This window comes from Somniosus microcephalus, chromosome 2 (assembly GCF_052327205.1).
Source record: "Somniosus microcephalus isolate GS21.2 chromosome 2, FLI_Smic_1.0, whole genome shotgun sequence".
Lineage (NCBI taxonomy): Eukaryota > Metazoa > Chordata > Chondrichthyes > Squaliformes > Somniosidae > Somniosus > Somniosus microcephalus.
In genome coordinates this window covers 386,957,732-386,985,507 of record NC_140988.1, presented here as the reverse complement: position 1 = coordinate 386,985,507, position 27,776 = coordinate 386,957,732, and the positions used below count along the sequence as shown (strand labels likewise).

Below are 27,776 nucleotides of genomic sequence, written 5' to 3'. Positions count from 1 at the left end.
AAAGGAAGGCTTCTTTCTTGTTGCAGGATGTACAAGAAGGAGAAGAGCATTCAGATTAAGAGCAGCGCCTCTGCTCTCTACAACAACCTCAGCATCCTGCCCATCACTGAGAAGAACCTCACCTACTTTGCTGTCATCCATGGCAGTGTGGTGAACATGGTGAGCGCCTCCACTGACGGCCTGAACCTCTCTCACAGGCAGCTGCAGTCCAAGGAGGGAGGCACGGTGCATGGCACTTCCTTAATCATACAGGTACGGGCCGTCTGGTTACACTGTTAGAGCGGGCAATGAGGTGACACAGGACAGCGTGCTTTCACCTCTCGAAAATAGGCTGGGCCGAGTGGTGAATGAAGGCCCTCGGTCTCTACTGGGGGAGCTCACTCCCTCCATCTATCTCAGATCCAGCCCAGATGGGGCACAATGTGTCCTTCGCCCTTTGTCTTTCTTTCTCTCTCCCTACCTGGGCAGTAGAAGAAAGAGATCCTGCGTGATGCATCGGGTTAGCTCACCTCTAGCATTGATGCCTGGAATGAGGTCTGATGGTTGTAAAGATCCTTAGTGACGTGAACCAGAGGTGATCCCAGTGTCGTTTCTAGCAGATTGAGTTCCTCAATCCTCCACTGCCGATAACTGGCTGACTTCATATAAGGGACGTGCACTCTGCCCTCTTCCTGCTACAATAACCAGGCTGCAAGTATTGTCCATGGTGACTTTGCTAAAGTTTCCACACAGAAGGAACTTTTGCGTACGTGAGCAAAATCAGGTACATGCGTCAAGAGCTTTCCTCGCCTTCAAACCAAAGCTGCATCTCCATGGAATATGCCCGAGACTGCTCCCTCCACCGGGATGTGTTTGTTGGGAGCTCGGGCCACTTCAGAAGGCAGCGAGAGTCGACCACATCGTGTGGGACTGCAGTCCCACACAGCCAGACCAGATAATGACGGCAGGTTCTCCCTCAGCGACGTGGTGACCCTATTGGGCTTTTACAACAATCCGACATGGTCACTTTCCGGTACCATCCCACAAATGACAATAGAATGACATGGTGTTGTACAGTACAGCACAGAAACAGGCCATTCGGCCCAACTAGTGCATGCTCCACACGAGCCCCCTCCCACCCCTCTTCATCTCGCCCTATCACCATATCCGTCTATTCCTTTCTCCCTCATGTGCTTATTTAGCTTCCCTTTGTGGTAAACCACTAATCTGCCTGTACAGAACATGTCTGGGCATGCCTCAGCTGGCTCCGCCCCTAAGCCCAGGTATAAAGGTGATTGACCTCCAGTCCCCCTGGCTTTAAGGATCGGTCTACCAGCAGAGGCATGCTCGTATTCTTTTGTTAATAAAAGCCTACTTGTTATAAGTTTAACTCTTAGTCTTCTGGAGTTATTGATGGCGCATCACCCTTTAAATACATCTATATTATTCACCTCAACCACTCCCTGTGGGAGCGAGTTCCACATTCTCACCACTCTCTGGGTAAAGAAGTTTCTCCTGAATTCCTTACTGGATTTATTAGTGACTCTCTTATATTGATGGCCCCTAGTTCTGGCCTCCCCCACAAGTGGAACCACCTTCTCTACGTCCACCCGATCAAACCCTTTCACAATCTTAAAGAAAAGAGCCCCAGCTTGTTCAATCCTTCCTGATAGTTATAAGCGCTCACTTCTGGTATCATCCGAGTAAATCTTTTTTGCACCCTCTTCAGTTTCACAAATGTCATGATCTCTGGGATAACCACGAGGTTGCCGATCCAAATGATTCTAATCCCAACAAGGAAAGGGGCTTTGCTTTGGGTCTGGGAATTGAAGTGGGCCAAAACAGTGATGCTCGATGAGGAGAACGATTGGGAAATAGTGACTGCACATAGGGTGAATGTAAGAAGAGTGGTCTGGCAGTGTAGTGGTTCTGTTACTGGAGCAGCAAACCAGAGGCCTGAATTAATAATCCAGACAACGTGACTTCCCACCCTGGCAGTGTGAGAATTTGAATTCAGTTTAAAAATGAATCTGGAAATAAACAGTTGGGATCAGTAAAAGTGACCCTGAATGTATTTGTCGTAAAAACCCAACTGCTTCACTGATGTCCTTTGAGGGAAGGAAAGCTGCTGTCCTAACCCGCACTGGGCCTAAACGTGACTCCATCAATGTGGTTGATGCTGCTGGGCTGGCAAGACACTCCGTTGTATCAAACACGGCAACTGGGGATGAACAATAAATGGCGGCTATGCCAACGACGCCACATCCCGAGAATGAGTTTCAATAAAATTCCTTTGAGTGCAATTCAGGACTAACATTCATCCATAAAAGCATGGTATTGGGGCCATCATAGGAGTGGACTCTGTATCTAACCCGTGCTGTACCTGCCCTGGGAGTGTTTGATGGGGACAGTGTAGAGGGAGCTTTACTCTGTATCTAACCCCTGCTGTACCTGCCCTGGGAGTGTTTGATGGGACAGTGTAGAGGGAGCTTTACTCTGTATCTAACCCGTGCTGTACCTGCCCTGGGAGTGTTTCATGGGACAGTGTAGAGGGAGCTTTACTCTGTATCTAACCCGTGCTGTACCTGCCCTGGGAGTGTTTGATGGGACAGTGCAGAGGGAGCTTTACTCTGTATCTAACCCGTGCTGTACCTGCCCTGGGAGTGTTTCATGGGACAGTGTAGAGGGAGCTTTACTTTGTATCTAACCCGTGCTGTACCTGCCCTGGGAGTGTTTGATGGGACAGTGTAAAGGGAGCTTTACTCTGTATCTAACCCGTGCTGTACCTGCCCTGGGAGTGTTTGATGGGACAGTGTAGAGGGAGCTTTACTTTGTATCTAACCCATGCTGTACCTGCCCTGGGAGTGTTTGATGGGACAGTGTAGAGGTAGCTTTACTCTGTATCTAACCCCATGCTGCACCTGCCCTGGGAGTGTTTGATGGGACAGTGTAGAGGGAGCTTTACTCTGTATCTAACCCGTGCTGTACGTGCCCTGGGAGTATTTGATGGGACAGTGTAGAGGGAGCTTTACTCTGTATCTAACCCCGTGCTGTACCTGTCCTGGGAGTGTTTGATGGGACAGTGTAGAGGGAGTTTTACTCTGTATCTTACACCGTGCTGTACCTGTCCTGGGAGTGTTTGATGGGACAGTGTAGAGGGAGCTTTACTCTGTATCTAACCCATTCTGTACCTGCCCTGGGAGTGTTTGATGGGACAGTGTAGAGGGAGTTTTACTCTGTATCTAACCCGTGCTGTACCTGCCCTGGGAGTGTTTGATGGGACGGTGCAGTGGGAGCTTTACTCTGTATCTAACCCGTGTTGTACCTGCCCTGGGAGTGTTTGATATGACAGTGTAGATGGTGCTTTACTCTGTATCTAACCCATGCTGTACCTGCCCTGGGAGTATTTGATGGGACAGTGTAGAGGGAGCTTTACTCTGTATCTTACACCGTGCTGTACCTGTCCTGGGAGTGTTTGATGGGACAGTGTAGAGGGAGCTTTACTCTGTATCTAACCCGTGCTGTACCTGCCCTGGAAGTATTTGGTGGGACAGTGTAGAGGGAGCTTTACTCTGCATCTAACCCATTCTGTACCTGCCCTGGGAGTGTTTGATGGGACAGTGTAGAGGGAGTTTTACTCTGTATCTAACCCGTGCTGTACCTGCCCTGGGAGTGTTTGATGGGACAGTGTAACGTGAGTTTTCCTCTGTATCTAACCCGTGCTGTACCTGCCCTGGGAGTGTTTGATGGGACAGTGTAGAGGAAGCTTTACTCTGTATCTAACCCGTGCTGTACCTGCCCTGGGAGTGTTTGATGGGACAGTGTAGAGGGAGCTTTACTCTGTATCTAACCCGTGCTGGACCTGCCCTGGAAGTGTTTGATGGGACAGTGTAGAGGGAGCTTTACTCTGTATCTAACCCGTGCTGCACCTGCCCTGGGAGTGTTTGATGGGACAGTGTAGAGGGAGCTTTACTCTGTATCTAACCCGTGCTGTACCTGCCCTGGGAGTGTTTGATGGGACAGTGTAGAGGGAGTTTTACTCTGTATCTAACCCGTGCTGTACCTGCCCTGGGAGTATTTGATGGGACAGTGTAGAGGGAGCTTTACTCTGTATCTAACCCCATGCTGTACCTGCCCTGGGAGTGTTTGATGGGACACTGTATAGGGAGCTTTACTCTGTATCTTACCCGTGCTGTACCTGCCCTGGGAGTGTTTGATGGGACAGTGTAGAGGGAGCTTTACTCTGTATCTAACCCGTGCTCTACCTGACCCGGGAGTGTTTGATGGGACAGTGTAGAGGGAGCTTTACTCTGTATCTAACCCGTGCTGTACCTGCCCTGGGAGTATTTGATGGGACTGTGTAGAGGGAGCTTTACTCTGTATCTAACACCGTGCTGTACCTGTCCTGGGAGTGTTTGATGGGACAGTGTAGAGGGAGCTTTACTCTGTGTCTAACCCGTGCTGTACCTGCCCTGGGAGTATTTGATGGGACAGTGTAGAGGGAGCTTTCCTCTGTATCTAACCCATTCTGTACCTGCCCTGGGAGTGTTTGATGGGACAGTGTAGAGGGAGTTTTACTCTGTACCTAACCCGTGCTGTACCTGCCCTGGGAGTGTTTGATGGGACAGTGTAACGGGAGTTTTCCTCTGTATCTAACCCGTGCTGTACCTGCCCTGGGAGTGTTTGATACGACAGTGTAGAGGGTGCTTTACTCTGTATCTAACCCGTGCTGTACCTGCCCTGGGAGTGTTTGATGGGACAGTGTAGAGGGAGCTTTACTCTGTATCTAACCCGTGCTGTACCTGCCCTGGGAGTGTTTGATGGGACAGTGTAGAGGGAGCTTTACTCTGTATCTAACCCCGTGCTGTACCTGCCCTGGGAGTGTTTGATGGGACAGTGTAGAGGGAGCTTTACTCTGTATCTAACCCGTGCTGTACATGTCCTGGGACTGTTTGCTGGGACAGTGTAGAGGGAGCTTTACTCTGTATCTAACCCGTGCTGTACCTGCCCTGGGAGTGTTTGATGGAACAGTGTAGAGGGAGCTTTACTCTGTATCTAACCCATGCTGTACCTGACCCGGGAGTGTTTGATGGGACAGTGTAGAGGGAGCTTTACTCTGTATCTAACCCGTGCTGTACCTGCCCTGGGAGTGTTTGATGGGACAGTGTAGAGGGAGCTTTACTCTGTATCTAACCCGTGTTGTACCTGCCCTGGGAGTGTTTGATGGGACAGTGCAGAGGGAGCTTTACTGTGTATCTAACCCATGTTGTACCTGCCCTGGGAGTGTTTGATGGGACAGTGTAGAGGGAGTTTTACTCTGTATCTAACCCGTGCTGTACCTGCCCTGGCAGTGTTTGATGGAACAGTGTAGAGGGAGCTTTCCTCTGTATCTAACCCGTGCTGTACCTGCCCTGGGAGTGTTTGATGGGACAGTGTAGAGGGAGTTTCACTGTGTATCTAACCCTTGCTGTACCTGCCCTGGGAGTGTTTGATGGGGCAGTGTAGAAGGAGCTTTACTCTGTATCTAACCCCTGCTGTACCTGCCCTGGGAGTGTTTGATGGGACGGTGCAGTGGGAGCTTTACTCTGTATCTAACCCGTGTTGTACCTGCCCTGGGAGTGTTTGATATGACAGTGTAGAGGGAGCTTTACTCTGTATCTAACCCGTGCTGTACCTGCCCTGGGAGTGTTTGATGGGACAGTGTAGAGGGAGCTTTACTCTGTATCTAACCCGTGCTGTACCTGCCCTGGGAGTGTTTAATGGGACAGTGTAGGGGGAGCTTTACTCTGTATCTAACCCGTGCTGTACCTGCCCTGGGAGTGTTAGATGGGACAGTGTAGAGGGAGCTTTACTCTGTATCTAACCCGTGCTGTACCTGCCCTGGGAGTGTTCGATGGGACAGTGTAGAGGGAGCTTTACTCTGTATCTAACCCGTGCTGTACCTGTCCTGGGAGTGTTTGATGGGACAGTGTAGAGGGAGCTTTACTCTGTATCTAACCCGTGCTGTACCTGCCCTGGGAGTGTTTGATGGGACAGTGTTAGAGGGAGCTTTACTCTGTATCTAACCCCTGCTGTACCTGCCCTGGGAGTGTTTGATGGGACAGTGTAGAGGGAGCTTTACTCTGTATCTAACCCGTGCTGTACCTGCCCTGGGAGTGTTTGATGGGACAGTGTAGAGGGAGCTTTACTCTTCATCTAACCCGTGCTGTACCTGCCCTGGGAGTGTTTGATGGGACAGTGTAGAGGGAGCTTTACTCTGTATCTAACCCGTGCTGTACCTGCCCTGGGAGTGTTTGATGGGACAGTGTAGAGGGAGCTTTACTCTGTATCTAACCCGTGCTGTACCTGCCCTGGGAGTGTTTGATGGGACAGTGTAGAGGGAGCTTTACTCTGTATCTAACCCCTGCTGTACCTGCCCTGGGAGTGTTTGATGGGACAGTGTAGAGGGAGCTTTACTCTGTATCTAACCCGTGCTGTACCTGCCCTGGGAGTGTTTGATGGGACAGTGTAGAGGGAGCTTTACTCTGTATCTAACCCGTGCTGTACCTGCCCTGGGAGTGTTTGATGGGACAGTGTAGAGGGAGCTTTACTCTGTATCTAACCCGTGCTGTACGTGCCCTGGGAGTATTTGATGGGACAGTGTAGAGGGAGCTTTACTCTGTATCTAACCCCGTGCTGTACCTGTCCTGGGAGTGTTTGATGGGACAGTGTAGAGGGAGTTTTACTCTGTATCTTACACCGTGCTGTACCTGTCCTGGGAGTGTTTGATGGGACAGTGTAGAGGGAGCTTTACTCTGTATCTAACCCATTCTGTACCTGCCCTGGGAGTGTTTGATGGGACGGTGCAGTGGGAGCTTTACTCTGTATCTAACCCGTGTTGTACCTGCCCTGGGAGTGTTTGATATGACAGTGTAGATGGTGCTTTACTCTGTATCTAACCCATGCTGTACCTGCCCTGGGAGTATTTGATGGGACAGTGTAGAGGGAGCTTTACTCTGTATCTTACACCGTGCTGTACCTGTCCTGGGAGTGTTTGATGGGACAGTGTAGAGGGAGCTTTACTCTGTATCTAACCCGTGCTGTACCTGCCCTGGAAGTATTTGGTGGGACAGTGTAGAGGGAGCTTTACTCTGCATCTAACCCATTCTGTACCTGCCCTGGGAGTGTTTGATGGGACAGTGTAGAGGGAGTTTTACTCTGTATCTAACCCGTGCTGTACCTGCCCTGGGAGTGTTTGATGGGACAGTGTAACGTGAGTTTTCCTCTGTATCTAACCCGTGCTGTACCTGCCCTGGGAGTGTTTGATGGGACAGTGTAGAGGAAGCTTTACTCTGTATCTAACCCGTGCTGTACCTGCCCTGGGAGTGTTTGATGGGACAGTGTAGAGGGAGCTTTACTCTGTATCTAACCCGTGCTGGACCTGCCCTGGAAGTGTTTGATGGGACAGTGTAGAGGGAGCTTTACTCTGTATCTAACCCGTGCTGCACCTGCCCTGGGAGTGTTTGATGGGACAGTGTAGAGGGAGCTTTACTCTGTATCTAACCCGTGCTGTACCTGACCCGGGAGTGTTTGATGGGACAGTGTAGAGGGAGCTTTACTCTGTATCTAACCCGTGCTGTACCTGCCCTGGGAGTATTTGATGGGACTGTGTAGAGGGAGCTTTACTCTGTATCTAACACCGTGCTGTACCTGTCCTGGGAGTGTTTGATGGGACAGTGTAGAGGGAGCTTTACTCTGTGTCTAACCCGTGCTGTACCTGCCCTGGGAGTATTTGATGGGACAGTGTAGAGGGAGCTTTCCTCTGTATCTAACCCATTCTGTACCTGCCCTGGGAGTGTTTGATGGGACAGTGTAGAGGGAGTTTTACTCTGTATCTAACCCGTGCTGTACCTGCCCTGGGAGTGTTTGATGGGACAGTGTAACGGGAGTTTTCCTCTGTATCTAACCCGTGCTGTACCTGCCCTGGGAGTGTTTGATACGACAGTGTAGAGGGTGCTTTACTCTGTATCTAACCCGTGCTGTACCTGCCCTGGGAGTGTTTGATGGGACAGTGTAGAGGGAGCTTTACTCTGTATCTAACCCGTGCTGTACCTGCCCTGGGAGTGTTTGATGGGACAGTGTAGAGGGAGCTTTACTCTGTATCTAACCCCGTGCTGTACCTGCCCTGGGAGTGTTCGATGGGACAGTGTAGAGGGAGCTTTCCTCTGTATCTAACCCGTGCTGTACCTGCCCTGGGAGTGTTTGATGGGACAGTGTAGAGGGAGTTTCACTGTGTATCTAACCCTTGCTGTACCTGCCCTGGGAGTGTTTGATGGGGCAGTGTAGAGGGAGCTTTACTCTGTATCTAACCCGTGCTGTACCTGCCCTGGGAGTGTTTAATGGGACGGTGCAGTGGGAGCTTTACTCTGTATCTAACCCGTGTTGTACCTGCCCTGGGAGTGTTTGATATGACAGTGTAGAGGGAGCTTTACTCTGTATCTAACCCGTGCTGTACCTGCCCTGGGAGTGTTTGATGGGACAGTGTAGAGGGAGCTTTACTCTGTATCTAACCCGTGCTGTACCTGCCCTGGGAGTGTTTAATGGGACAGTGTAGGGGGAGCTTTACTCTGTATCTAACCCGTGCTGTACCTGCCCTGGGAGTGTTAGATGGGACAGTGTAGAGGGAGCTTTACTCTGTATCTAACCCGTGCTGTACCTGCCCTGGGAGTGTTTGATGGGACAGTGTAGAGGGAGCTTTACTCTGTATCTAACCCGTGCTGTACCTGCCCTGGGAGTGTTCGATGGGACAGTGTAGAGGGAGCTTTACTCTGTATCTAACCCGTGCTGTACCTGTCCTGGGAGTGTTTGATGGGACAGTGTAGAGGGAGCTTTACTCTGTATCTAACCCGTGCTGTACCTGCCCTGGGAGTGTTTGATGGGACAGTGTAGAGGGAGCTTTACTCTGTATCTAACCCGTGCTGTACCTGCCCTGGGAGTGTTTGATGGGACAGTGTCGAGGGAGCTTTACTCTGTATCTAACCCCTGCTGTACCTGCCCTGGGAGTGTTTGATGGGACAGTGTAGAGGGAGCTTTACTCTGTATCTAACCCGTGCTGTACCTGCCCTGGGAGTGTTTGATGGGACAGTGTTAGAGGGAGCTTTACTCTGTATCTAACCCCTGCTGTACCTGCCCTGGGAGTGTTTGATGGGACAGTGTAGAGGGAGCTTTACTCTGTATCTAACCCGTGCTGTACCTGCCCTGGGAGTGTTTGATGGGACAGTGTAGAGGGAGCTTTACTCTTCATCTAACCCGTGCTGTACCTGCCCTGGGAGTGTTTGATGGGACAGTGTAGAGGGAGCTTTACTCTGTATCTAACCCGTGCTGTACCTGCCCTGGGAGTGTTTGATGGGACAGTGTAGAGGGAGCTTTACTCTGTATCTAACCCGTGCTGTACCTGCCCTGGGAGTGTTTGATGGGACAGTGTAGAGGGAGCTTTACTCTGTATCTAACCCCTGCTGTACCTGCCCTGGGAGTGTTTGATGGGACAGTGTAGAGGGAGCTTTACTCTGTATCTAACCCGTGCTGTACCTGCCCTGGGAGTGTTTGATGGGACAGTGTAGAGGGAGCTTTACTCTGTATCTAACCCGTGCTGTACCTGCCCTGGGAGTGTTTGATGGGACAGTGTAGAGGGAGCTTTACTCTGTATCTAACCCGTGCTGTACCTGCCCTGGGAGTGTTTGATGGGACAGTGTAGAGGGAGCTGTACTCTGTGTCTAACCCGTGCTGTACCTGCCCTGGGAGTGTTTGATGGGACAGTGTAGAGGGAGCTTTACTCTGTATCTAACCCGTGCTGTACCTGCCCCGGGAGTGTTTGATGGGACAGTGTAGAGGGAGCTTTACTCTGTATCTAACCCGTGCTGTACCTGAGCAGGAACGTTTGAAGCTAACACCATTTACCCAGCTGTGACATACTTCACGTTGTAAGAATAAAGAAGTAGAGCTACACACTGTTGCTGAACATTTCCCCTTCTGCCTTCCCCAGGCCTCGTGGTGTGTGTTGCCGTCTCGAATTCTCCTGGTGCTGACTTCACAGAAAGGTATTCAGGTAAAGGAGGGGCAGGGGGTGTGGAGCAAACGTAAACCTGTCTATACAGCCTACTTCCTAGGGAATATAATCTTATATATTGAGTTGGCATGGAGACGCTGCTGGTAAATGAAACCGTTCTAGTGAATTAAATTTCTCTTTACTGATGTTGAGGTTGTCTGTGCAGACTGGAGTTTTGTTGGAGCTGGGACTTGAATAAAGGAATTGGAGTTACTGAGTCTGACTGGAAGAAAGCTGTGGATATCAGGACATAGTCCTGAACACAGTCTACTTTCATCATCTCTTCATCTACACCTGCATCTGTTGGACAAAAAATGGGACAGGGTGTGATCGGGGAGAGAGCGAGGGGTTAGAGTGTGTTAAATGGGACAGGGTGTGATCGGGGAGAGCGAGGGGTTAGAGTGTGTGTTAAATGGGACGGTGTGATCGGGGAGAGAGAGCGAGGGGTTAGAGTGTGTGTTAAATGGGACAGGGTGTGATCGAGGAGAGAGCGAGGGGTTAGAGTGTGTGTTAAATGGGACAGGGTGTGATCGAGGAGAGAGCGAGGGGTTAGAGTGTGTGTTAAATGGGACAGGGTGTGATCGGGGAGTGAGCGAGGGGTTAGAGTGTGTGTTAAATGGGGCAGGGTGTGATCGGGGAGAGTGTGCGAGGGGTTAGCGTGTGTTAAATGGGACAGGGTGTGATCGAGGAGAGAGCGAGGGGTTAGAGTGTGTGTTAAATGGGACAGGGTGTGATCGGGGAGAGCGAGGGGTTAGAGTGTGTTAAATGGGACAGGGTGTGATCGGGGAGAGAGCGAGGGGTTAGAGTGTGTGTTAAATGGGACAGGGTGTGACCGGGGAGAGAGAGCGAGGGGTTAGAGTGTGTTAAATGGGACAGGGTGTGATCGGCGAGAGAGCGAGGGGTTAGAGTGTGTTAAATGGGACAGGGTGTGATCGGGGAGAGCGAGGCGTTAGAGTGTGTGTTAAATGGGACGGTGTGATCGGGGAGAGCGAGGGGTTAGAGTGTGTGTTAAATGGGACAGGGTGTGATCGGGGAGAGAGCGAGGGGTTAGAGTGTGTTAAATGGGACAGGGTGTGATCGGGGAGAGAGCGAGGGGTTAGAGTGTGTTAAATGGGACAGGGTGTGATCGGGGAGAGCGAGGGGTTAGAGTGTGTGTTAAATGGGACAGGGTGTGATCGGGGAGAGCGAGGGGTTAGAGTGTGTGTTAAATGGGACAGGGTGTGATCGGGGAGAGAGCGAGGGGTTAGAGTGTGTTAAATGGGACAGGGTGTGATCGGGGAGAGCGAGAGGTTAGAGTGTGTGTTAAATGGGACAGGGTGTGATCGGGGAGAGCGAGGGGTTAGAGTGTGTGTTAAATGGGACGGTGTGATCGAGGAGAGAGCGAGGGGTTAGAGTGTGTGTTAAATGGGACAGGGTGTGATCGAGGAGAGAGCGAGGGGTTAGAGTGTGTGTTAAATGGGACGGTGTGATCGGGGAGTGAGCGAGGGGTTAGAGTGTGTTAAATGGGGCAGGGTGTGATCGGGGAGAGTGTGCGAGGGGTTAGCGTGTGTTAAATGGGACAGGGTGTGATCGGGGAGAGAGCGAGGGGTTAGAGTGTGTGTTAAATGGGACAGGGTGTGATCGGGGAGAGCGAGGGGTTAGAGTGTGTGTTAAATAGGACAGGGTGTGATCGAGGAGAGAGCGAGGGGTTAGAGTGTGTGTTTAATGGGACAGGGTGTGATCGGGGAGTGAGCGAGGGGTTAGAGTGTGTGTTAAATGGGGCAGGGTGTGATCGGGGAGAGTGTGCGAGGGGTTAGCGTGTGTTAAATGGGACAGGGTGTGATGGGGAGAGTGCGAGGGGTTAGAGTGTGTGTTAAATGGGACAGGGTGTGATCGGGGAGAGTGCGAGGGGTTAGAGTGTGTTAAATGGGACAGGGTGTGATCGGGGAGAGCGAGGGGTTAGAGTGTGTTAAATGGGACAGGGTGTGATCGGGGAGAGAGCGAGGGGTTAGAGTGTGTTAAATGGGACAGGGTGTGATCGGGGAGAGAGCGAGGGGTTAGAGTGTGTGTTAAATGGGACAGGGTGTGATCGGGGAGAGAGCGAGGGGTTAGAGTGTGTTAAATGGGACAGGGTGTGATCGGGGAGAGCGAGAGGTTAGAGTGTGTGTTAAATGGGACGGTGTGATCGGGGAGAGCGAGGGGTTAGAGTGTGTGTTAAATGGGACGGTGTGATCGGGGAGAGAGAGCGAGGGGTTAGAGTGTGTTAAATGGGACAGGGTGTGATCGAGGAGAGAGCGAGGGGTTAGAGTGTGTGTTAAATGGGACAGGGTGTGATCGAGGAGAGAGCGAGGGGTTAGAGTGTGTGTTAAATGGGACGGTGTGATCGGGGAGTGAGCGAGGGGTTAGAGTGTGTTAAATGGGGCAGGGTGTGATCGGGGAGTGTGCGAGGGGTTAGCGTGTGTTAAATGGGACAGGGTGTGATCGGGGAGAGAGCGAGGGGTTAGAGTGTGTGTTAAATGGGACGGTGTGATCGGGGAGTGAGCGAGGGGTTAGAGTGTGTGTTAAATGGGACGGTGTGATCGGGGAGAGAGAGCGAGGGGTTAGAGTGTGTTAAATGGGACAGGGTGTGATCGAGGAGAGAGCGAGGGGTTAGAGTGTGTGTTAAATGGGACAGGGTGTGATCGAGGAGAGAGCGAGGGGTTAGAGTGTGTTAAATGGGACGGTGTGATCGGGGAGTGAGCGAGGGGTTAGAGCGTGTTAAATGGGGCAGGGTGTGATCGGGGAGAGTGTGCGACGGGTTAGCGTGTGTTAAATGGGACAGGGTGTGATCGGGGAGAGAGCGAGGGGTTAGAGTGTGTGTTAAATGGGACGGTGTGATCGGGGAGAGAGCGAGGGGTTAGAGTGTGTGTTAAATGGGACAGGGTGTGATCGGGGAGAGCGAGGGGTTAGAGTGTGTTAAATGGGACAGGGTGTGATCGGGGAGAGTGCGAGGGGTTAGAGTGTTCAGTGGGATTGTGGAACAGGGTGCTGATCAGGAGAGTGTTTTGGTGAGGAGCGACTGAGGAATTTGACAAGTAGCCCTTTCGTAGTTTCCAAAAATTCTTGCATCCTAATTTAGCCCTGTTATTGTTGTCCCATCCCTCATGTCAATGACTCCCTGGGACTGCCATCCTGCTGTCAGTAAAGTGATCCTGATCACCGCTACTGTGATGATGCAAGTTTGTGAACAGGAGGGTTCCATCAGAGTATACTGGTTAATGGAGTGGGTGTGTCACTGTTCCCAGCGAGCTCACTGTATGTGTCCTTACAGATGTATGAATCGGACGGCTCCATCATGGTGTACTGGCATGCTGTGGATACCCCAGAAGGACCAACAGGTACCAGTGGAAAGCTTTATGCTGAAACACTTTGCTGACAATGTGGCTGATGCAGGGATACCGTTCTCACAGAGGGGCAGGAGCAGGCCTCTCCACCACGGCTCTCATTACTTTGACCAGCTGTAAAAACGTTTCTGTGCCACTTAAAGCGGCGCTAGTGCTGACCATGGCAGAGCAGAAATCCCCATCCCTGTCAATGTGTCAGCCGTAGCTCAGTGGGTATCACTCCCGCCTCCGAGTGAGAAGATTGTGGGTTCGAGCCCCACTATGGAGACTTGAGCACAAAATCTAGGATGACACTCCAGTGTAGTAGAGGGAGCGCCGCACTGTCGGAGGGGCGGTACTGAGGGAGCGCCGCACTGTCGGAGGGGCAGTACTGAGGGAGCGCTGCACTGTCGGAGGGACAGTACTGAGGGAGCGGCGCACTGTCGGAGGGACAGTACTGAGGGAGCGCCGCACTGTGGGAGGGGCAGTACTGAGGGAGCGCCGCACTGTGGGGGGGCAGTACTGAGGGAGCGCCGCACTGTGGGAGGGGCAGTACTGAGGGGGGGCAGTACTGAGGGAGGGGCAGTACTGAGGGAGCGCCGCACTGTCGGAGGGGCAGTACTGAGGGAGGGCGGCTCTGTGGGAGGGGCAGTACTGAGGGAGCGCCGCACTGTCCAAGGTGCCCCCTCTCAGCTGGATGTAAAAAATCCAATGGCACTATTCGAAGCAGAGTTCTCCCCTGTCCTGGCCAACATTTATCCCACAACCAACATCAGTAAAATAGATAATCTGGTCATTATCACATTGCAGTTTGTGGGAGCTTGCTGTGCGCAAATTGGCTGCTGTGTTTCCTACATTACAACAGTGACTACTCTTCAAATGTACTTCATTGGCTGTAAAGCGCTTTGGGACGTCCTGAGGTTGTGAAAGGTGCTATAGAAATGCAGATTTTTTTTTCTTTCACTGGCCTTAGTTGAGGTTCTTGCTCAGTATCCTCATTCAGCGAGTGATGGCGACTTTGAAGTTAGGGTTTAAAGAAATATGAACTAGTGGAAGGGTTTGCATTCAGTGAGCGGGTTTGAGATGTTGTAGTGATCAAATGGGGACCGGCTTGTGGGACCCAGTGGCCAATTCCTGTCCCTAGACTTTCTGATGACGATGAATCCGATGAATTTGTTTTCCTTTTCCCAGCAGAGGCTGTGTTTGCCCGAGGGATTGCAGCAACAAGGAGCCACTACATCTGTGTGGGTAAGTACTGTTCCCAGAATTACACAGAAATTACAACACGGGAAACAGGCCGTTCGGCCCAACCAGTCCCTGTCGGTGTTTATTCTCCACACGAGCAGTATCCTAATCCCATGTGCCTGCACGGGCCCTACGTTCCTTTATTCCCCTTTCCTTCACCAACCTATCTAACCTAGTCTGAACAGTTGACCCGGTCTCTGCTTCAGTCACTAACTCCAGTTTTGCATTCCACAGCCTCACAACCCTCTGTGCAATAAATGTTTCTCCTGCTCTCTGTCCTAAAGCTCTTACATTTAATCTTATATATCTATGTCCTTTTGTTCTCGAGCCGCAATCACTGGAAATGGTCTGTTGGCCCTAGATTGTTGTTCACCAGCTGCGGTCCGTACACCCTATCATAGTATTGCCACAAGCGGGCTGCATAGACGGGGTTTCTGATCTGGCAACTGTCTACATTTAGTCAATATCTCAGCTAGATCCCCTCTAGTAAACCCTGTAAATGGTGGGCCCCAATCCTCAAACAAGCATCTGCACTTTGCCTGCCTGCCTGTGCGAAATGTTTTATAACCTCTCCCTTCCCATCAAATTTAAGTACCTTTGCTGCTGTGTCTTGCAGCTGTTGGGAGGAATGTGGTACCATGAATCGGGAGGCTTGATGGATCTATCGTCTATTTTTTCTCACCTCATCCCTGGTCTTTACGATAATATTCAGCTGGCTGTTGGGCCCAATCGGCCTGTTATTCACTGTCACCGCCCATCATGGAGCTTATTGTTGTCACTGCTAGAGCCCTTTCCCGTCTCTATTTTCCTGTCGCACTTGACGTGGGAGACGGCATCTCCCTGCGTCTCTCAAGCAAGCGCTGCTCGACTCCAACATCCATGTTCTGTTAGCTGATAGCTCCATTTGGTGGCACATTTGGCCTCACGAGCCCTACACTGTTCTAGTGCTCGACCTTTTTCAACAGTCTGCGATTGATAAACCTCTACATGTTCTAACGAATGAATTTCTCCCTGCCTGCTCGCTTTATTTCCTTAGTTCTTATCTCTGTCTCTCTCTCCTACTCCCACCCCTTCTCTCTACTACCTTCTGCCTCAATTCCTCCCACTGTCCAGGGCCCCAAACACCCCTTCCAGGTGAAACAGCGATTTACTTGTACTTCTTGCAATCTAGTATACTGTATTCGCTGCTCACGATGCGGTCTCCTCTACATTGGGGAGACCAAACGCAGATTGGGCGACCGCTTTGCGGAACACCTCCGTTCAGTCCGTAAGGGGGACCCTGAGCTTCCGGTCGCCTGTCACTTTAATTCGCCGCTTCACTCCCACTCTCACCTCTCCGCCCTCGGCCTCTTACGCTGTTCCAATAAAGCGCAACGTAAGCTCAAGGAACAGCAGCTCATCTTTCGATGAGGCACTTTACAGCCTTCTGGACTCAACATTGAGTTCAACAATTTCAAACTACTGTATAACCCCTGCTCCCATTCTTCAGGCTGTATGATTTTGCCATCCCCATTTGCAGCATTTTATCTTTCCTGCCTCTTACCTGAGCACAGTATGTTCCTTCAATTCCTTCCTCCGCTCCCCCCCCCACCGTCTCTGCACCTGCTTAATATCTGTTACATCTCCAGCTTTTTCCAGTTCTGACGAAGGGTCCCAGACCTGAAACGTTAACTCTGTTTCCCTCTCCACGGATGCTGCCTGGCCTGCTGAGTATTTCCAGCGTTTTCTGTTGTTATTTCAGGTTTCCAGCATCCGCAGTATTTTGCTATCGTATTTTTATCCTCAATCATCTTCTCTTTTCCTGCCCTTGGTTTCCTTCTGACCGGTGAAAGTGCTAATAGCCAGACCGATGTAGTTGGGTGGGTAAACAGTTGTTGGACTGTACCAGTGCTCCCTAACCTGAAACAGAGATAATGCTGGAAACACTCAGTGGGTCCGACAGCATCTGTGGAGGTCAAACGAGTTAAGGCTTTGAGTGTGCGAACTCTACGGCTACTCTCTCCTCAGACGCTGCCTGACCGGCTGGCTGGTTCCAGCATTTCCTCTGATTTCGCTTCAGTTTCCAACCTGCAGTATTTTGCGCTCTGTTTCCCTAACGCCTGCTTTCCTGAGGGTTTCTGAGTGTCTCTCTCATTACAGGCTCCTCGATGGGATCCATCCTAGTCTTCAATATTCCCCCGAAAGGGACAAACATCACTGTGTCTGAAGTGCTGGAGGAGCACAGGGAGCCGATCACTGACATCGCGTGTGACTGCTCTGGACAGAAGGTAACCGTGTAGGCATAGGTGTGAGGCCTTTAGGAACATCCAGCCCTGCCAGCTTGTTCCGCCAATTAATTAGATCTGCACCTTAACTCCATTTAGCCATCTTTGCTCCATACCCCTTGATACCCTTACCTAACTAAAATCTATCCCTCTCACTCTTGAAAGCTCCAATTGACCCCCAGGATCCACAGCCTTTTGGGGGAGAGAGTTCCAGATTTCCACCACCCTTGGTGTGGAAAAAGTGCTTCCTGACATCACCCCTGAACGGCCTAGAAGTAAGTTTAAGATTGTGCCCCCCCCGGCCACCCCTTGTTCTGGATTCCCACCATAGGAAATAGTTTCTGGGTACCCACACGACCGAATCTCTCTATCATTTTAACACCTCTATTAGATCATCCCCTCAACCTTCTAAACGCCAGGGAACACAAGCCTAGTTTATGTAGCCTGTCCTCATCATTTAACCCTTTAAGCCTCGGTATTTAACCCTGAAAAGTGCGAGGTGATGCATTTTGGACGGACAAATAAGGCAAGGGAATACACAATGAGTGGTAGGACCCTAGGAAGTACAGAGGGTCAGAGGGACCTTGGTGTACATGTACATAGATCCCTGAAGGCAGCGGAACAGGTAGATAAGGTGGCTAAAAAGGCATATGGGATACTTGCCTTCATTAGCCGAGGCATAGAATATAAGAGCAGGGAGGTTATGATGGAGCTGTACAAAACGCTGGTGAGGCCACAGCTGGAGTACTGTGTGCAGTTCTGGTCACCTCACTATAGGAAGGATGTGATTGCTTTGGAGAGGGTGCAGAGAAGATTCACCAGGATGTTACCTGGGATGGAGCGCCTCAGCTATGAAGAAAGACTAAACAGGCTGGGGTTGTTTTCCTTGGAGCAAAGAAGGCTGAGGGGGGACCTGATTGAGGTGTACAAAATGATGAGGGGCATAGATAGGGTAGACAAAGAGGAACTTTTCCCCTTAGTAGGGGGGTCAATAACAAGGGGGCATAGATTCAGGGTAAGGGGCAGGAGATTTAGAGGGGATTTGAGGAGGAACTTTTTCACCCAGAGGGTGGTTGGAATCTGGAACTCACTGCCTGAAAGGGTGGTAGAGGCAGGAACCCTCACAACATTCAAGAAGCATTTGGATGAGCACTTGAAATGCCATTGCATACAAGGCTATGGACCAAATGCTGGAAAATGGGATTAGACTGGACAGGGATGGATGGGCGGCGCAGACACGATGGGCCGAAGGGCCTCTTTCTGTGCTGTAAAACTCTATGACTCTATTCTGGTGAATCTGCGCTGCTCCCCCTCCGAGGCCAATCTATCCTTCCTGAGGGGCGGGGCCCCAGAACGGAACGCAGTGTCCAGATGGGGTCTGACCAGAGCTCTGTACAGCTGCAGCAGCACTTACATCCTCACTTTTATATTCCAGCCCCCCTTGACTTGGAGGAGTTTAGTGGTCTGTGTCTGTGTGTGTGTGTGTTTGTGTTCCAAGTATGTATCATTATGGGAGCTGGGGGAGGGAGGTTTAAGCAGGGCTCATGGTGCAGGTGCATTGTGCATCCCAATCCCAGGGTTCCGGACAGGTTGGGTGATTGGGCAGATGCATGGCAGATGCAGTATAATGTGGATATATGCGAGGTTATCCACTTTGGTGGCAAAAACAGGAAGACAGATTATTATCTGAACGGCAATAGATTGGGAGAAGGGGAAGTGCAACGAGACCTGTGTGTCCTTGTGCACCAGTCGCTGAAGGTAAGCATGCAGGTGCAGCAGGCGGTTAAGAAAGCAAATGGTATGTTGGCCTTCGTAGCGAGAGGGTTCGAGTACAGGGACAAGGATGTCTTGCTGCAGTTGTACAGGGCCTTGGTGAGACCACACCTTGAGTATTGTGTGCAGTTTTGGTCACCTTATCTGAGGAAGGATGATCTTGCCATGGAGGGAGTGCAGCGAAGATTCACCAGACTGATACCTGGGATGGCAGGAATGACGTATGAGGAGAGATTGTGTCGATTGGGCTTATACTCGCTGGAGTTTAGAAGAATGAGGGGATCTCATTGAAGCTTATAAAATTCTAACAGGACTAGACAGACTAGATGCTGGAAGGATGTTCCTGATGGTCGGGGAGTCCAGAACCAGGGGTCACAGTCTAAGGATAAGGGGTAAGCCATTTAGGACTGAGATGAGGAATTTCTTCACCCAGAGAGTGGTGAACCTGTGGAATTCTCTACCACAGAAGGCAGTTGAGGCCAATTCATTAAATATATTCAAGAAGGAGTTGGATATATTTCTTGAGGCTAAAGGGATCAAGGGATATGGGGAGAAGGCAGAGACAGGGTACTGAATTTGGATGATCAGCCATGATTGCATTGAATGGCGCAGCAGGCTCGTGGGGCCGAATGGCCTACTCCTGCTCCTATCTTCTATGTTTCTCCCACATCCCAGTTATCCCGTGTGTACCCATGAATATAATGGCGCATTGTAACGGACTGATGACGGTTTGAATCTACAGGAGTGTATTGCAGATCTGGTGACGGCCGATGACTCCGGGGTCCTGTGTATCTGGAAATCAGGGGAAGATTTTAAATTAATCCACAAGATTTTACCTTATGGGTAAGTGCTAGCCGGGTCTGTCTCTCACTCCAGCAGTCCTTCTACCAGCTAACGGAGAAGCAAGTATATTGTTGATGATTATTGACTGTGCTGCTGTAATGATAGAGACTGGTACGGGAGCCCAGCAACCCACAGCTTGAGAGCTCAAATCCCACCATGACAGGGTGGGATTCTTTTGTCATAAAAACTGTTCACTGATACTCTACCCTGGACTGGCCTACTTGTGACTCCAGTCCCACACTATGTGGTTTGCTCTTGGTGGCCTCCTAGCTAGTCAGTCTAGCACAAGCACGACAGGATCTAGGGGTGGGTAATAAATGTGTTCTTGCCAGCGTTGCCCACATTCCCAGAATAAATTCACGTGGAAAGCAGATGGTCGACCTCTGGCTCTAGCACTGTGCTGCCTGGTTTTCCTTTCCTGGGGGCACCCGCAGAATCATTTCTAATAAGCCTGAAGTAAGAGTAGTACGAGCATTGGTCACAAGGAGGGTCTGAAGGCCCTTCAGCCCATTTGATCCCACCCTCCCACAATCCCAATCAGCGTCTCATTGTTTTTCACTCATCTGGTTATTTACTTTGTGGCTCTGAACAATTGTGAGCGCTTTACTTCAGCCGGTCTTTAATAATCAACTCTTTACATCCTCACAGAGCAGGACAAGGGGCTCAAGAACAAATAAATAACCACACACACACAGACACACAGACACACACACACACAGACACACACACACACACACACACACACACACACACACACACACACACACACACACAGACACACACACACACACACACACACACACACACACACACACAGACACACACACACACTGCGACCTAACTCCATATACCCGCCTTTGCCACGTCTCCCTTAGAAGTGTTTCCTAATATCACTCCTGAAAGGTCTGGCTCTAATTTTTAGACTATGCCCCCTAAAAATAAAACAAAAAAGGTGACTCAACCGTGGCTAACAAGGGAAATTAGGGATAGCATAAGATCCAAGGAGAGGACATATAAATTGGCCAGAAAAAGCAATAATCCTAAGGATTGGGAGCAGTTTAGGATTCAACAAAGGAGGACAAAGGGATTAATTAAGAGGGGGAAAATAGATTATGAGAGTAAGCTTGCAGGGAACATAAAAACTGACTGTAAAAGCTTTTATAGATATGTGAAGAGAAAAAGATTGGTGAAGTCAAGCGTAGGTCCCTTGCAGTCAGAATCAGGGGAATTTATAATGGGGAACAAAGAAATGGCAGACCAACTAAATACATATTTTGGTTCTGTCTTCACAAAGGAGGACACAAATAACCTCCCAGAGATGCCGGGGAACATAGGATCTGATAAAAGGGAGGAATTGAAAGAAATCAGTATTTGTAGGGAAATGGTGTTAGGGAAATTGATGGGATTGAAGGCCGATAAATCCCCAGGGCCTGATAATCTACATCCTAGGGTACTTACGGAAGTGGCCCTAGAAATAGTAGATGCATTGCTGGTCATCTTCCAACATTTGATGGAATCTGGAACAGTACCCATGGATTGGAAGGTAGCTAATGTTACCCCACTATTCAAAAAAGGTGGTAGAGAGAAAGCGGGGAATTATAGACTGGTAAGCCTGACATCGGTAGTGGGGAAAATGTTAGAGTCCATTATAAAAGATGTAATAGCAGAGCACTTGGAAAACAGTAACAGGATCGGACAAAGTCAACATGGATTCACAAAAGGTAAATCGTGCTTGACTAATCTACTGGAATTTTTTGAGGATGTAACTGGTAAAATAGATAAGGGAGAACCAGTGGATGTGGTGTATCTGAACTTTCAGAAGGCCTTCGATAAGGTCCCGCATAAGAGATTAGCGTGCAAAATTAAGGCACATGGGATTGGGGGCAAGGTATTGACTTGGATAGAGAACTGGTTGGCAGACAGAAAGCAGAGAGTTGGAATAAACGGGTCTTTTTCCGAGTGGCAGGCAGTGACTAGTGGGGTACCGCAGGGATCGGTCCTTGGACCCCAGCTATTCACAATATATATTAATGATCTAGACAAGGGAACTAGATGTAATATCTCCAAATTTGCAGACGACACAAAGCTGGGTGGGCATGTGTGCTGTGAGAAGGATGTTGAGAAACTCCAGGATGATTTGGACAGGTTGGGTGATTGGGCAGATACATGGCAGATGCAATATAACGTGGATAAATGTGAGGTTATCCGCTTTGGTGGCAAAAACAGGAAGGCAGATTATTATCTAAATGGCAATAGATTGGGAGAAGGGGAAGTGCAACGAGACCTGGGTGTCCTTGTGCACCAGTCACTGAAGGTAAGCATGCAGGTGCAGCAGGCGGTTAAGAAGGCAAATGGTATGTTGGCCTTCGTAGCGAGAGGGTTTGAGTACAGGAACAAGGATGTCTTGCTGCAGTTGTACAGGGCCTTGGTGAGACCACATCTCGAGTATTGTGTGCAGTTTTGGTCGCCTTATCTGAGGAAGGATGTTCTTGCCATGGAAGGAGTGCAATGAAGATTCACCAGGCTGATACCTGGCATGGCAGGAATGACGTATGAGGAGAGATCGTGTCAATTGGGCTTATAGTCGCTGGAGTTTAGAAGAATGAGAGGTGATCTCATTGAAACTTATAAAATTCTAACAGAACTGGACAGACTAGATGCAGGAAGGATGTTCCCGATGGTCGGGGAGTCCAGAACCAGGGGTCACAGTCTAAGGATAAGGGGTAAGCCATTTAGGACTGAGATGAGGAGGAATTTCTTCACCCAGAGAGTGGTGAACCTGTGGAACTCTCTACTACAGAAGGCGGTAGAGGCCAATTCATTAAATATATTCAAAAAGGAGTTGGATATATTTGTTAAGGCTAAAGGGATCAAGGGGTATGGGGAGAAGGCAGGGACAGGGTACTGAATTTGGATGATCAGCCATGATCGCATTGAATGGCGGAGCAGGCTCGAGGGGCTGAATGGCCTACTCCTGCTCCTATCTTCTATGTTTCTGTGTTTAGTCCTAGACTTCCCAACCAGTGGAAATAGTTTCTCTCTAGCTATCATATCTGTTCCAGTTAATATCGTGAATACTTCGATCAAACCACCCCTTAACCTTCTAAATTCTAGGGAATATAACCCTAATTTCGTGATCATCCACTGAACCGTCGGTACTAACCAGCCAATTGTTGCCTGTTCCCAGGAGCACTTGCTCGTCTGTGAAGATGTGGAGTGGGATCATCGCAGCCGGATATGGGAGCGGCCAGATCCAGATCTACGATGCTGAGACCGGTGCAGTGCATGTGGAGGTGAACGCTCACGCACGCTGGGTCTGCGCACTCGACATCGCGTCTGAAAGTGGCAAGGTACCCCCGAGCTGCTTTCTGTCTCTGCGTGTTTGCTCTGTCCTGCCTGACTCTGACGGGCCTGCGTGCTCTGTCTCACTGCTTTGTGGCTGTTTAAGTAGTGGGATTGTTTCACCGCACGTCATAAACTCTGTGTCTCCACACAGCTGCTGTCGGGAGCTGAGGATTCCTTTGTAAGGGTCTGGAGACTCTATCGGAACCCAGAGTCCAACACCATCGAGGTAAGGAGGGGGCAGGGTTACTCAGTGCAGCATTAGACTGAATCAAAGGATTGATTTATCAAGGTTTAAAGCAAGGTTTTGGTTGGCTCCTGGCTGGGGAATCTAGAACCAGGGGTCATAGTCTTAGAATAAGGGGTCAGTCTCAGAATAAGGGGTCGGCCATTTAGGACTGAGATGAGAAATTTCTTCACTCAGAGGGTGGTGAATCTTTGGAATTCTGTACCCCAGAGGGCTGTGGAGGCTCAGTTGTTGAGTATATTCAAGACAGAGATCAATAGATTTTTGAATATTAAGGGAATCAAGGGATATGGGGATAGTGCAGGAAAGTGGAGATGAGGTAGATGATCAGCCATGATCTCATTGAATGGCGGAGCAGGCTCGAGGGGCCGAATGGCCGACTCCTCCTATTTCTTATGTAAGTTTACATTTGGCAGCTCATCCCTAACTTACAAACTTCCTGTTGCAGACTGCCCAACTGGCCTGTCCTGAGTCAGTTACCTAATTCCAGTACGTGCTAGTATTAAGGCATGGCCTCTACTTCCTTCACTGGATATATCACTACAGGCAGCCGACTGCAATTATATTCACACAATCTCCTGCGGGGTGGGGGGCTTGGGTCACCAGCCCCACTGTTTGAAGATATTTTCTCCCCTCTGTGCATCAGCACTCGCATCATTGCTCAGGCAATGGGAAACAAGGAAATGGTAGAGGCATTGAACAAATATTTTGTATCTGTCTTCACAGTACAGGACACTAAAAACATCCCAGTAATAGTAGAAAATCAAGGGGCTAAAGGGAGGGAGGAACTTAAAACAATCACTATCAGTGGAGAAAAAGTGCTAGGCAAACTAATGGGACTAAATGCTGACAAGTCCCCTGGACCTGATAGCCTGCATCCTGGGGTCTTAAAAGAAGTGGCTACAGAGATAGTGGATGCATTGGTTGTAATCTTCCAAAATTCCCTTGACTCTGGAAAAGTCCCAGCGGACTGGAAAACCGCAAATGTAACGCCCTTATTCAAAAAAGGAGGGAGACAGAAAGCAGGAAACTATAGGCCAGTTAGCCTAACATCTGTCGTTGGCAAAATGATCAAATCCATTATTAAGGAAGTAGTAGCAGGACATTTAGAAAATCATAATACAATCAAGCAGCGTCAACATGGTTTTGACAAATCTATTAGAGTAGGGTGGATAATGGGGAACCAGTAGATGTGGTGTATTTGGATTTCCAAAAGGCATTCGACAAGGTGCCACATAAAAGGTTACTGCATAAGATAAGAGCTCACGGGGATGGGGGTAATAGATTGGATAGAGGATTGGCTAACTAACAGAAAACAGAGAGTCGGGATAAATGGGTCATTTTCAAGGTGGCAATCTGTAACTAGTGGAGTGCCACAGGGATCAGTGCTGGGGCCTCAACTATTTACAATCTATATTAATGACTTGGATGAAGGGACCGAGTATATTGTAGCCAAGTTTGCGGGTGATACAAAGATAGGTGGGAAAGCAAGTTGTGAGGAGGACACAAAGAGTCTGCAAAGGGATATACAGGAAACTTTAGTTTATCCGGAGGTTGTATGTCCGGAATACTCGATCTAACGGCAAAAATCAGGAGCCATTTTCTATAAGTTTTTTTAGTTCTCGTTCTTTTTTTTCCCCCAGTCGGGCACTGCAAGGTCTGTAGCTATAGCAACAGCTTCAGCTAGAGACGCTTGCAGCTGCAGCCGACTGTTTAGAAGCTGTTGCTAAGCAACAGTGTTTGTCGTCAGATACGGAGATGAAAACCTCCGTATGCTTCAACATTAACTTTGTATGTCCGGTAGTTTTGATAGATCGGCAACACGCCGGTCCCGTTGGTGCCGGATATCACAAAGTTTCCTGTAGATAGGTTAAGTGAGTGGGAAAGAATTTAGCAGATGGAGTTTAATGTGGGAAAATGTGAAGTATCCATTTTGGTAGGAAGAATAGAAAAGAAAAATATTATTTATATGGAGAAAGACTACAGAATGCAGCGGTACAGAGGGATTTAGGGGTCCTCATACATGAAACACAAAAAGTTAGCATGCAGGTGCAGCAAGTAATTAGGAAGACAAATGGAGAGTTGGCCTTTATTTCAAGGGGGTTGGAGTATAAAAGTAGGGAAGTCTTGCTACAACTGTACAGGGTGCTGCTGAGACCACACCTGGAGTACTGCGTACAGTTTTGGTCTCCTTATTTAAGGAAGGATATACTTGCATTGGAGGCAGTTCAGAGAAGGTTCACTAGGTTGATTCCTGGGATGGAAGGCTCGTCTTATGAGGAAAGGTTGAGCAGGTTGGGCCTATACTCATTGGAGTTTAGAAGAATGAGAGATGATCTTATTGAAACATACAAGATTCTGAGGGGGTTGGACAGGGTGATTGCTGAGAGGATGTTTCCCCTCGTGGGGGAATCTAGAACGAGGGGGCATAGTTTCAGAATAAGGAGTCGCCCATTTAATACAGAGATGAGGAGGAATTTCTTCTCTGAGAGTCGTGAATCTTTGGAATTCTTTACCCCAGAGAGCTGTGGAGGCGGAGTCATTGAATATATTCAAGGCGGAGATTGACAGATTTTTGAGCAACAGATGAGTCAAGGGTTATGGGGAGCCGACAGGAACGTGGAGTTGAGCCCAAAATTGGATCAGCCATGATCTTATTGAATGGCCTACTCCTGCTCCTATTTCTTATGTTCTATGCCCCCCCACCCCTGCTCCCCGCCCCCCGACCCCTGCTCCTCTTCCCCCCAACCCCTGCTCCCCGACCCCTGCTCCCTACCCCGAACCCTGCTCCCCCTCCCCGCCCCTTACCCCCGCTCCCCGACCCCTGCTCCCCCTCCCCTGCCCCCCGACCCCTGCTCCTCTTCCCCCCAACCCCTGCTCCCTGACCCCCGCTCCCCCGACCCCTGCTCCCCGCCCCCAACCCCTGCTCCCCGCCCTGTCCCGACACCTGCTCCCCCGACCCCTGCTACCCACCCCCCGACCGCTCCTCCTACCCCCGACCCCTGCGCCCCCCGACCCCTGCTCCCCACCCTGCCCAGACCCCTGCTCCCCACCCTGCCCCGACCCCTGCTCCCTCCGGCCCCTGCATGCCCTCCGACCCTTTCTGTCTCCGGCCATTTCCATTGAAAGTGCTGAGCCTAAACTTGGAGCTGAGCATAGATAGGTTGGAGTGCCCTGAGCTGTGATTGAGGCCGAGCTGCAACAGGGAGGCTGTAGATGCCAAACCATTTACAGAATCCATCAAACATGAAGAATGCAGAAAAGACTGAGCAAGGACGGTTAACTCCAGCTTGTGATCCTCAGACGATATAAAGCGACATCTTTCCTTCGCAGCTGGAGCACGGGCACACGGAGTGCGTGACTGACATTCAGATCTGCGGAGCCAAGTTCTGTGACCCGGAAGGAAATGCCTTTGCCGTGACGGGATATGACCTGAGTGAGATTATTCGTTATATCCAGGTGTAAGTGCAGAGGGACGAGAGCGAAGGCCCAGGCACTGGGAGACATTGCCAGGAGAGCTCCGCCTGTCTGTAAATTCATTCACCCAGAGCCTGGAGAATTTAACAGGGACCAGCCTCCTCTGAAAGTCACAAGGGTATTGCAGCCTCCCACATCCACCTGTGTCATTTGCTTCCAAGCCATGGGTTTGCAGTTGCAGACTGTGAGGTGCTCGTTTTTTTTCCTTATTTGTTGCTTCCGCACCGTGGAGAAGCAGGTTCTGCACAGTTCCCCCTCTAGAGGCAGATTGTCATTGTGCATTAGCACTGACCTTGATGTTAGCAAGTGGGTACAGTGGTGTAGTGGTTATGTTACTGGACCAGTAACCCAGAGGCCTGGACTAATAATCCAGAGAACGTGAGTTCAAATCCCACCATTTTGGGAATTTAAATTCAGTTTAAAAGAAATGAAAAGCTGGTGTCACTATAATTTGTAAAAACCCAACGGGTTCACTAATGTCCTTTAGGGAAGGAAACCTGCCGTCCTTACCCGGTCTGGGCTAACGCGGTTTACTCTTAAAGTATACCCAATCCATTATCAGTGGTTCAAAAGAAGGCCCACCACCATCTTCTCGGGGCAACCAAGGTTGGCCAATAAAAACCGGCCTAGCCAGCAATGCCCACATCCCAATAATTAAACCAGAAAAGGTAAGGGAAGGTTCTGTTGAAAGTGCTCTCTGTTTAAACTGAAATGTTATTTAAAATGTTTTTGTATTCAGTTAGAGATATTCAGTGTTAGATTTGGATTATTGCATATCATTCGTGTCTGTTTAAAGAAAATGTTTGATCATTTTTGGTATGCTGTTGTGGATAAGAATAACGCCAGGCGATCTTGTATTCCGACTGTTCAATTGGCAATGTGACATCAGCACATATGAGTTATCTGCTTTTAATAAAAGTAACCTGTATTGCCATATAAGCAAGTGCAAATTACTGATTGTAAGGATCTTCCAAGCTTGTCCTGGGGTACGAAACATTTACTGTGACAGTGTGAGGGCTGTTATTAGGTCCTTGCAGAATGAGCCATTGCTACAGCATAGGATTTAAAATCAAGTGTTTCTGATAACTAGTCAAAATAAAATTGGTTTTAGGCTGAAGATTCCCAACAGCTCTCGCATACCCTGCCAATCTGACACACTTTCACCAGTCTGTCTATGTCTT

At 49.7% G+C, this 27,776-nt stretch overlaps 1 protein-coding gene across 2 annotated transcripts; it reads left to right on the top strand.

Moving 5' to 3' along the window:
* Positions 1–27,534, top strand: wdr54 (WD repeat domain 54). Of its 2 annotated transcripts, none has more exons than XM_085976422.1 (9): positions 1–252; positions 10,001–10,063; positions 13,353–13,419; positions 14,599–14,652; positions 16,789–16,916; positions 19,429–19,529; positions 22,717–22,879; positions 23,026–23,100; positions 26,452–27,534. In XM_085976422.1, the coding sequence occupies exons 1-9, from the start codon at positions 28–30 to the stop codon at positions 26,581–26,583; spliced, it is 1,008 nt and encodes a 335-aa protein (XP_085832548.1). In that variant the 5' UTR covers positions 1–27; the 3' UTR covers positions 26,584–27,534. The 2 variants fall into 2 exon arrangements, with proteins under 2 accessions (XP_085832548.1, XP_085832541.1); XM_085976415.1 differs by having other exon boundaries at positions 14,596–14,652.
* Positions 27,535–27,776: the final 242 nt, after the last annotated feature.

What these genes read in the sequence shown, in the direction of transcription:
- wdr54 (XM_085976415.1), top strand. Translation starts at nt 28, where the DNA reads ATGTACAAGAAGGAGAAGAGCATTCAGATTAAGAGCAGCGCCTCTGCT. An exon ending in GTGACTGCTCTGGACAGAAG is followed by an intron (nt 16,917 to 19,428) that starts GTAACCGTGTAG and finishes TTGAATCTACAG; the next exon opens with GAGTGTATTGCAGATCTGGT. An exon ending in TCGCGTCTGAAAGTGGCAAG is followed by an intron (nt 22,880 to 23,025) that starts GTACCCCCGAGC and finishes GTCTCCACACAG; the next exon opens with CTGCTGTCGGGAGCTGAGGA.